At 54.6% G+C, this 10,204-nt stretch overlaps 2 protein-coding genes across 3 annotated transcripts in view; both read left to right on the forward strand.

Annotated features, from left to right (window-relative positions):
- The window catches only part of STIMATE (STIM activating enhancer), a 64,342-nt gene extending 58,533 nt beyond the window's left edge, over positions 1-5,809 (forward strand). Inside the window, exon 8 of the mRNA XM_025375453.1 lies at positions 1,944-5,809. Coding sequence (XP_025231238.1) covers positions 1,944-2,060 — 117 coding nt within the window. The 3' untranslated portion in view covers positions 2,061-5,809. The remainder of the gene's footprint in view (positions 1-1,943) is intronic.
- A 1,628-nt stretch (positions 5,810-7,437) lies between these two features.
- MUSTN1 (musculoskeletal, embryonic nuclear protein 1) lies at positions 7,438-9,525 on the forward strand. 2 transcript variants are annotated; one of them, XM_025375454.1, is made up of 3 exons: positions 7,438-7,714; positions 8,899-9,031; positions 9,217-9,524. In XM_025375454.1, exons 1-3 carry the CDS (start codon positions 7,706-7,708, stop codon positions 9,321-9,323), a joined length of 249 nt encoding a protein of 82 aa, XP_025231239.1. In that variant the 5' UTR covers positions 7,438-7,705; the 3' UTR covers positions 9,324-9,524. The 2 variants fall into 2 exon arrangements, with proteins under 2 accessions (XP_025231239.1, XP_025231241.1); XM_025375456.1 differs by lacking the exon at positions 7,438-7,714 and adding an exon at positions 7,756-7,910 and having other exon boundaries at positions 9,217-9,525.
- Positions 9,526-10,204: the final 679 nt, after the last annotated feature.

Genomic DNA, 10,204 nt, shown 5'->3' on the forward strand with positions numbered 1-10,204 from the left:
CATCTGCGTGCAGGGCCAGCTCATGGGAGGCCTGGGAAGCTCCCGAGGCGGAGAGCACTGTGTGCAGGTGGGAGCTGCAGAAAAGCTGAGACGAACATCTTCCCTGGAGAGTCCGTCAGATGCATGGGTGAGGTGCAGGTGGACACATAAGTAGCTTGTCATGACACCGTAATATGTTCTGAGATTGAGGCGTAGGCAGAACCCAACGAGGGCCCTGGGACAGCCTGGAGGGAGTTTCAGAAGACGAATAGATGAGTAGGACAGAGGGGAAGCCGTGTCTTCTCTAGGTGCTTGTCCCTAGAATCTGGCCAGCGCCTGTCATGAGAGCTTGGTGAACATTAGGTGAGTGGCAAACAGTGTTACGGGCAGAAGCAGCAGCTCATGAGCATTCATAGTCACATGGTTTGGTGTCTGGGCCATAGTGTGAAATGCACTGTGGCTTGTATTCTGGAGCATAGGACAGAAGGACAAGAAGTGAGGCACAGGCCGAGCTAGATGGGCGATGCCATGTGATCTAGGCTGAGGCACTGGGATGTGCTCGCACAGGCAGTGAGGAGCAGTGGGAGTGTGGTGGTCAGAACCAAGACTAGAGGCAGGAAGCCCTGCAAGGGAACAGTGCAGGGAAGAGGAGATGAGACTGCTTGCCCTGCCCTAGAATAGGAGTTCATGTTTCCCTGCACAGATGAACTTTGGACCTCCTTATCCCAACCTAGGCGGTTCCAACCTTTCCCTGGTATTCGGAGGTCTAAGGAGCCAGGCAGGCGGGCAGGGAATGAGTGTGTTTGCCCCAGCTGCATGGCTGAGTCATTCCAGGGGCTTAGAACAGCAAAGTGCCGCTATTTGTCTTCAGCAGTTGCAGAGTTGGCTCAGCAGCCACGCTGGACTCCCCTTGCCCACAGATGCTTTCTCTTCCTTTTGAAAGAGGCTTTTCAGTCTGCCTCTGCAGTATTTAAGGCAGCTTCAACAACTGCATGTGTCATGGTTGAGCTTTTTTTAGCCAGGGTGACCTTAGGCTGCAGATCCCTGCTGAGTTTGTCCTGGTGGCGGTCGGTTCCCCTGGAGGTGGACCGAGAAGTGGGGAACATTAGCAGAGGAAGGGGGTCTGTTGACTCAGTGCTGGCTTCAGTAGCCCCTGAGTGTCCTTGGAGTGAACATGGCCTATGGAGGCTAGTGTGTCTCACTGAGTATAGGGAGCGTTCCCTCACTCTCTTGTAAAGAAACGTAAGACTTGGCCAGGCATGGTGGCTCATGCCTGCAATCCCAGCACTTTGGGAGACCGAAGCAGGTGGATTACTTGAGTTTGAGACCAGCCTGGCCAACGTAGTGAAATCTCATGTCTACTAAAAGTAGCAAAAAAAAAAAAAAAAAATTGGGGCCGGGCGCAGCGGCTCAAGCCTGTAATCCCAGCACTTTGGGAGGCTGAGACCGGCAGATCACGAGGTCAGGAGATCGAGACCATCCTGGCTAACACGGTGAAACCCCGTCTCTACTAAAAAATACAAAAAACTAGCCGGGCGAGGTGGCGAGCGCCTGTGGTCCCAGCTACTCGGGAGGCGGAGGCAGGAGAATGGCATGAACCCGGGAGGCGGAGCTTGCAGTGAGCTGAGATCCAGCCACTGTACTCCAGCCTGGGCGACAGAGTGAGACTCCGTCTCAAAAAAAAAAAAAAAAAAATTTAACCAGGCATGGTGGCTCGCACCTGTAATCCCAGCTACTCAGTAGGCTGAGGCAGGAGAATCAGTTGAACCCAGGAGGCAGAGGTTGCAATGAGCCGAGATCGTGCCATGACACTCCAGCCTGGGTGACAGAGTGAGACTCTGTCCAAAAAAAAAAAAACCCACACACAAAAGAAACATGAGACTTGAAGGGCCCAGAGTCCACCGAGGGCAAATGAAGAAGGCCCTGCTGGGGGTGACTCGGGCCCTACCTCTCCACTGCCTTAGATCCTGATCTCGGCGGATGACGAGATGGAGGAGTCTGACGTGGAGGAGGACCTCCGCAGACTGACCCCCCTCAAGCCTGTGAAGAAAAAGAAACACCGCTTCGGCCTGCCCGTATGACACATTCCCATGCTGGGGGTGACAGGAGGGCCCCGCCAGCTGCTGGTGTGCAGAGGTCATCCCGCAGCATCGCTCCTTCCCCACTCTCTGCCCTTCCTTTCTACCTCTGCTCCTCTTGCTGTCTCTGCCCGCTCTCGCCTGCCCCCAGACTACTGTGACTTAAAAAGAGGGAAGAGGAGCCAGCGCCCGAGGGGGCCACGGGCGGCTGGAGGTCCCCATTCAGTTGCACTACAAACACTGACCAAATATGCAAGGAAGGAGTTGTGTTTGTTTGTTGTCGTCCCAGACAGTGTTGTGAGGGACCTGAGGCCCTGCCCCATGTCCGACCAGGTGGCAAGGTGGAAGGAAGCACAGGCACACAGACCGTGGGTGGGTTCCCTCACCACGGCTGTGGGCAGTGCAAACACGTAATGCCTTTGGGCTAAAAGTGACTCGTTGACCAAGTTGGAAACGGAATGCTTTCTTACTCGAAATGGCTTTTGTAACTATTGATTTCTGAAGCTGGTTTTATGAGCTGTGACAGTGTTACCGGGTTGGGGGTATGTGTTTATTTCCTACAAAGTACTTATGGGACTAATGGGCAAAACAGAGATTTTTAAGTCTTCCGTATGCTGTTTGACTTTTATATTTTTAAGTTATATTTTCATACTATTGTATTTAAAAACTCTTTTTAATCCCCAAAGAAATGGGTTTATTTGCCTTTCATGGGGTGTGGGCTGGCAGGAGGAAAAAGTTGGGAGTTTTTTATTTGGAATATTGTTAGATAATGCCCTATGATAAGATGAGACAAATGATTGGGGAGGGAAGGAGGATGGCTCTTCTCTAGAATCAGCAAACCCAGTGGTTCTGTGAAGATCAGACCCAAGCTTAGAGCAACTGGTCTGGATGCAGATCCAGGAGCTGCAGAGTGTGTGGAACAGGAAGAGCTCTATCCATGGCCGGCGAGCTCTAGCGTTCCTGCTGGCAGATTAGAGGTCTTAGTTAAATTTGACCAAGAAAGGAGCTTAGCTAAGAGGTCTTTGTGTCCAGAGGACCCAAGACTACCAGACTCCAGTGCGGTCTGCCTGTCTGCAGAGCCTCTAATCACGATTTAAAGTGGTCTTGGCCTCTCAGCCCCCACTGCTGCAGCCTTCAGAGCCAGCCTCTGGACGCAGCACCAGGAACCTCCTCTCCTGCTGCCCTAGTACCTGTCATCCTAGTGTCGTCTATTTGTTTTGCACAGCATTCTGGAGAACATCTGCCTCACAAAGTGATCCTGTTTTTCTCGCCCTCCAAAGCTGAGGTGGCTAAGGCAGGCAGGGGTGAGAGAGCTCACTCTCTAAACCACAGGCAGGGCAAGGTGCTTCTAGGCCGTGTCCCCTCCCAGTAGAGTGGCCCCTACTCCTCAGCATGGCTACAGGCCCCTGTGGCTTTGGGAGTTTCCTGAGTGACTGTGGAATGGGCTGACCCCAGCAGTTTCCCTGCTGTGGAAGCAGCAAGGTAGGGGCACTGCTCAGTGGTTTGTCAAGCTCAGAGGTGGCCACGGATGGTTAGGAACAGGAAGCCACACTGCTAAGGTGTGAGCTAGAAGGGAGACAGGCTGGACTTTAAGTGAGACAAGTGCAGAGGCGGCCACTCCACTTAGAACCTTCCTTTTAGACCTGCATGAACATGTGTTTCACTTAAGCACATTGGGTCCGAATTGTGGCGCATGAACCCAGCTGTTAAACCAGGTACCCTGGGACTGCCGTCTGCCTCTCAGAGTCCTGCCTGTTCTGGACTTGAAGGTGAACATCAGGGAGGCCTTCTCAGCCCATCTTCCGCCAGGAGTGCAGAGCCAGGATGCCGAGAGGAGCAGGGACTGTAACTGCGGTAGGAGGCAATTTTGCCGGTGTCGCTCCTGCTCAGACTGACTCTGTGCTCCCTCCCATCCACAGCTATGGTAGCCAGTATTTCCCCCAGCAGCTCTCTAGTGGGGAAGAGTGGCTGGAACCAGGCCATTCTCAGTCGCATTGGGAAGACCAAGACTCATGTTCCTGACAGGACGGTCAGGAACTCATGTTCCTAAGAGGCGCTCATGGCATCACTGACTCAGTTCTGATTCCTCCCCTCCTGTTTCATTTTGGTTTGAACAACCTGTGCCTGCAGCTGTTTCTTCCACCTTCCTGGAGCTCACAATCAGAGCTTCATGTTCAGTCTTGAGCTCCTAATGTTTCCAAACAGGGCAGGGGATAGAAGAGCCATAATCTGTGAAAGCTGTGAAACAAACCCTGGGTTATGTAAACCTCAGATGGTCTCATCTGAAGGCTCGGCCCAGTTCCCAGGGAGCAGTGGGTTTGGGGAACAAAGAGGTAGCTGAGGAGTGATGGTTTTTCCCTGTATCCTGATTTTCAGAAAGGGCTTTAGTCTCTGGGCTGCAGCTAGTAGCTGGCTGACCAGGGGATGGGGGTCTAATAGGGTGTCTCACCATAGGGCACCTCTCGTGTTTGGCCTTCCCTTTCTCGTGTATATGTGTGTGTGCACACACACAAATCTGTATCCCCAGGAGTGCCTCCTGCAGTCACTGGGGGCTCTTCCGTGGTGCACCATCCCATGAGAGCACATCAGAGGGCTGTGGTCAGGGCTTCCTCCCGAGCTGCCCTCCCTCCCTGGGATGAGTTTCCTCACCACCTGCTCCAAGGTGCCTTACGAGGTGCAGCTCTTCACCTGGCCACATGGCATCCATCACCGTGTTGAGAAATGATGGGACGTTGACTGGATATTGTGTGCTATCAATCCGATTTGTCCAAATCTGGACCTCAGCCAAGCCACCTGTGATGGAACCTTGCAAGTCAAGGTCATGAACAAATTTCTTGTAGTTATTGGAAATAAACTAATGAGGTAGAACTGTCATATCCAAATGGAAGAGGTGGTTGATACTGTTATTTCCTTTTGCTGTCAGAGGGTTGTTGACAATGGCAACCCCGGGGGCAAGGGGGGATGTTGGTGAGATCCCAGGTGGTGGTGGATTCTTGGTCCACTCAGCTTGCACACATGCAAGAGGAGGGTCTGTGGCCCCTCGGCCATGCTGGTGGTCTCCTTCCTCAAGTTTTAACTTGTGTCTTCCCTGGCAACAGGGAGTCATGGGTTAATGTCACCTGTCATGCCTCTTTCTTCAGGGAAAATGTTAAAAGGCTCAAATCCAAGCTGTGACTTCCCTTAGGCAGTGTAAGCCTGTAGGCTGCAGCCCCAAGTTTATGTCCAAAGGCTGCCTCAGAACCCTGGAGGGAACAGCGCCCAGCTGGCAGCCCACTCTGCCCTTGCAGTTCACTGGCCTTTTCGCAGCCAGTACTAAGATAGGCAGTACAAGGAGCTTCCCACCGGCCAGAGCAGCTGCCTCGTAGAGTGTGGGGCTGGCTTTTAGAAGTTTCACACGTTTGCGGCTGAGAGTGCAGAGCTCTCTGTTTCACTTTGTGAAACACTGGCAGCTCTGAGGGGCTTGGCTTTTGGTAAGGGACTTACGGTCTGACTTGCCATGAGCACCTTGAGCTCCTGGGTTGGTTGGTGGTTGGTTGGTTGGGTTGTTTTAAATTTGATTTTTCTTTTCCTGAAGTGTGTTAGAAGTCAGACCTATGCGAGCAAAACCATGGCCCACTTCAGCAGCCATCCAGTGGGGGTGCTTAATCGGTGGTGGTAAGATTCACAGAAACGTTTTTTTGAAATGAAAGAGATGATGTACTTACATTGTAAAATGGTTTACAATAAAGTTTGGCATCTTATTACAGTTTTTTAAAAAAAAAAAGCCATCACATTTGTAGTTGTTGGTTGTGTGTTCTCTGGAGGTGAAACAGCTTGGCAGGGTCAAAAAAGATTCGCCTGTGAATTAGAAAGTTCTCCCCAGAGACCAGAGTGAGAAGGAACCTTACGGAGCCTCATGGCAGGAGTGGGAGCCCGCATCTGCCCAGGGAAAACCCAAACATGCTCTTGCCATGTCCATCTCCACTTCCTCGCTAGTGAGAATTAAAGCAAGTCCGTCTCTGAGGAGGATGTCATGTTGGGGAGGTAGAGTATAAGCAGTGAGCAGCCCACATCCTCGTCCCTGAGGCTGCGGGGCTGGAAGGCAGGTCCCTGGGCAGAGCGTCAGCGTCAGGTGCCATCTGCAGGGGCACCCCTGGAGCTAGTGGAAGGCCCCCACGAGGCCTGGCCTGCCCTCGGCGGCCTCTTGGCCCATGTGCCACATCCTGGGCATTCCTCATGTCAGCACTTGTCTCAGATCAAGCCTGGCAGTCCTCTCATTGGCCTCCTGGAGCCAGGATGGCAGGAGGGGTATTGGGGTGGGGTTCAAAGTATGACAGCAATGGAGTGGCATTTGGGATAACCAAATGTCAGTGCCTGGTTGGGTTCCATCTGCCTGGAGCCTTCAAGGATAAAAATAATCTCCATAAACTGAAAAGGACTTAGATATGTCTGTCACTGGGAGGGCCCCAACCTCCTGTGCATACCTATTCCCCACACCCACTCCAGGCTTAGGGTCCTGTCCTGTGCCCTGGGGGATCTTCCCCTTGCAAGGAGGAGTGTGTTAGGAGCTTTTAGCAGAGAAGAGCTAAGTGACCTTCCAGGGGAGCGATTGGGCCTGTTGTCTCCGCAGTTTAATACCTGGAGTGGGCTTCACTGTCCCCCAACTGAAACTGTCCTGCAGGCCAGCCCCCCTGTGGTGGCCGCACCTAGTCGGAGACCTGAGCCTGAGCCTGCCTCCCACTTCTCTCAGTGCCCTCACCATCGAGCATGGTTTCCTGCCTAGTCCTTTCCAGACCCCTTACTCCCCCTCGCTGAACTTGCAGTTGGAATGGGACAGAGGACAAGTACATCAGCAAAACCATGAGCAACTCCCCAGGCCCCTGTACCTCAGGCTATCCACCTGTGGGCCTGCGGCAGCCCCTCTCTCTCTGGGTTTGCTGAGCAACTCCCCAGGCCCCTGTACCTCAGGCTGTCCACCTGTGGGCCTGCGGCAGCCNGAGCAACTCCCCAGGCCCCTGTACCTCAGGCTGTCCACCTGTGGGCCTGCGGCAGCCTCTCTCTCTGGGTTTGCTGTCAGGGCCCAGTGAGCTTGCCATGAGCAAAGGGAGCAGACACGGGAAGCTCCTGCTCTACCACCATGCAGGGATGGAAAATCTCTCCACTGGAATCCAGGGGAAGGGATGGAAGAGGAAGAAAAACAAGCTTGGAGCAGTCCAAGCCGGCTAGGGCCCTCCGTTCCCTCAGGGACACCCCACACCCACCCCACACACTGGGATGAACCCTTGCAGAGGAACAATTCAGATGGTCACACATTCCAGGACCCACATCCGTAAACACATAGCAAGTCCACCAGTGCCAGCACCTCCCCCAGGGGAATCAAGCAGCTGTCCCGGAAGGCACAGGGTCTCTGCAGCCGTCTGCTTTCATCAGGGCTGCACCCAGGCAGCAGTACTCGGAGCCCCTCTCATCGCTGAGAATAAACTCTGAAGCCAGCGACCCTGCGGACCTGAATCATCAGGGAGCCTGCCGGAGGAGGGGCAGTGGCTCTCCGGGACAAGCAAGCAGGCTATATAAGTTCCAGAAGGCTGGGCTCCGCTCAGACCTTCTCCAGCAGCTGCTGCCTGCCAGACAGGCACCTTCAAAGACCCAGCGCTTACACAATACCCACCATGTCCCAGGTAGGAGGGCCCAGCATGGGCTGTGTTGATGCCAGAGGGAGTGGAGGTGGAGTCCTGGACACTTTCGGCTCTGGCAGCTGTGTCTTGAACTGAGCCCCAAGCATGAACTGGAGGCTCTGCAGCCCTTGGGAGATGGGGGCTCAGGGAGGACCCCCTGAAGAACCCCTCTTCTGTGTGGCTTTGGTGGTATTCCATGGTTTGTTAGGAGGAGTGGAGAGAAATGTTAGGGGTGGGGGCTTAGATAGATCTCTGCATGTGCCTGTGTGTGTGGGCGGGGGGCGCGTTTGTGTGCATGCATGTGTGTGCTGCTGCTGTAACTCAGTGTATAGAGCTTTGTGCATTTGTAGCTATGGCCCCTGCAGCCATGCACGCTGTGTGTAGCTACACACATAGGTCTGTCTGTCTCTGTGTATGATATATGCATGAAGCTGTATGTGTGTGCACATGAGGCTGGAGGGGCACAGCTGGGTGCATCCCTGTGCAGGGGTGTAGTGTGTTGCTCTGAGGAGCCTGTCCCAGGCTGACGGAGGAAATGCCTGCACCTGCACCCAAGCACAGGCAGGTCTCAGACTCACAGGCGCCTGGGGTTGAGGGGTAGGCTAAACACTGAGCCTGGGTGTCCCCCACCCTGGAGGGACAAACCAGCCTGCCAAGGGAGAAGATTGTCCTTGCTGCCTGCTCCATGGGTGGGTGGTCACTTTGGACTGTAACTCTGTGGGCATCTGGTCCTTCTACCCCATTTCCAGCCCCAAAGACACAAAGTAAATACTAGCACTTTTGGGCAATCCTTGAGGGACCCCTTGGCACCCAGTGAGCAGGTTTTGGAACTAACCAAATGCCCTAGTATTGCCCAACCTCAGAGATAGTCCCCTTCACCATTCCCCACTGTGCCCAGCCCTGAGCTTGGCCAGGCAGACAGACACACCAGTATGAGGCTGCAGCAGCCACTGCTCCCAGGAGCTCCCAGGCTATAGGGGAAGGGCACATGGGCAAGTCAGACCAAGACAGCTGGGAGACCTGCAGCAGGTGGAGCATAGTTGGGAAGGCTTTCTGTGGAAAAGGAGTAGAGCCTTGAATAGGCTTGGGTTTAGTGAACAGAGAAGAGGGGTTTGGGCCAAGGCACAGAGGTAGGTGTCCCCGCCTCGAGACTTCGGGTAGTAAGATAAGGCTCTTGGATCTCCAAGGCTGGTGCTCAGGAAGCCCCTATCAAGAAGAAGCGTCCCCCTGTGAAGGAGGAGGACCTGAAGGGGGCCCGAGGAAACCTGACCAAGAACCAAGAAATCAAGTCCAAGACCTACCAGGTCATGCGGGAGTGTGGTGAGTGTCCTCACGCCATCTGGGGCTGGGGGTGGGGGTGCAGGTGTGTGTCTGGTGGGGGGAGGTGGTCAAGGATCCTTTTCTGAGAATCCAGTATTCCTGGACTCAGGAAAGGGTGCACCCATCATAAGGGACCTTCCCTCCCGGGAAGCCAGGCTGGCCCCTGACTTTGCCTCCTCCCACAGAGCAAGCTGGCTCGGCCGCCCCCTCGGTGTTCAGCCGCACCCGCACAGGCACCGAGACTGTCTTTGAGAAGCCCAAAGCCGGACCCGCCAAGAGTGTCTTCGGCTGAGAAGTGCGCACCACTCCCCTTGCTGCCCGAATGCTCAGAAACAGGAGCCTTTCCCAGGAACTCTTTTTTATGCCAGAGCACTTCCTCGCCCCTGCTGTCTCTGGGGCTGCCACCCTCCCCCACAGTCCTGGCCCTTCGACCAAGGGCTCCGCACCAGCACCTTGGAAGCACCAATAAAGAGGATGCCCGTGTGGCCCCGGCGGTCGGAGGTGTTGGCTGGTCCCTGGCTTTGGCCACTATTGAGGGAGGACAGGGTGGGAACATGGAACATGTCCATTTGGGAGGATCCCAGGGGATAGCACAGGTGCTATGATGGCCACTGCCACATGCTGCCTTGGACATGGAGACCCGGTGCTGACCTGTGACTTCAGACTCTCCTGAGCCTCAGTTACCCCTTTTGTACTACAGGGGAGTTGAGCTGGAGCCTATTCCATAAAGCAGGCCATGATGACACTGCTCAGAGTGAAGTGGGTGGGGTCTCAGAGACCACCTCTCCCCCTGCCCTCCACAGAAGCTACTGAGACGCCCCTGAGGGCCGGCAGGCTCTGCAGCACCTGGGGACCTCCAAACCCCTCTCCCTGCACTTTGGTTCACACTGCCACCTTGCCAGCTTTTGTCCCCTCCAAGGCAAAGCCAGATTGAGATTCCTCTCTGGCAGTCAGTGTCCTGAGCTACTGTCTCTTCCAAACGGCGGGGATAAGCCTCCCACAGTCTGCTCCAACCAGGCTGCCTGGGGCATAGGAACACCAGATTCTCAGCCTGCATGACCCTTCCCTCTGCAGTCCTCTGTCCCCCATGCGCCTGGAACTGCCAGGTTCAGAAGACCCATAGAGGCCTGTCCTGTTTTGATGGCAAGACTATGACCATGGACAGGCTGACAG

Source organism: Theropithecus gelada, chromosome 2 (assembly GCF_003255815.1).
Source record: "Theropithecus gelada isolate Dixy chromosome 2, Tgel_1.0, whole genome shotgun sequence".
Lineage (NCBI taxonomy): Eukaryota > Metazoa > Chordata > Mammalia > Primates > Cercopithecidae > Theropithecus > Theropithecus gelada.

Coding starts and splice junctions, on each gene's coding strand:
- MUSTN1 (XM_025375454.1), top strand. Junction 9,032..9,216: donor CCAGGTCATGCGGGAGTGTG/GTGAGTGTCCTC, acceptor CTCCTCCCACAG/AGCAAGCTGGCTCGGCCGCC.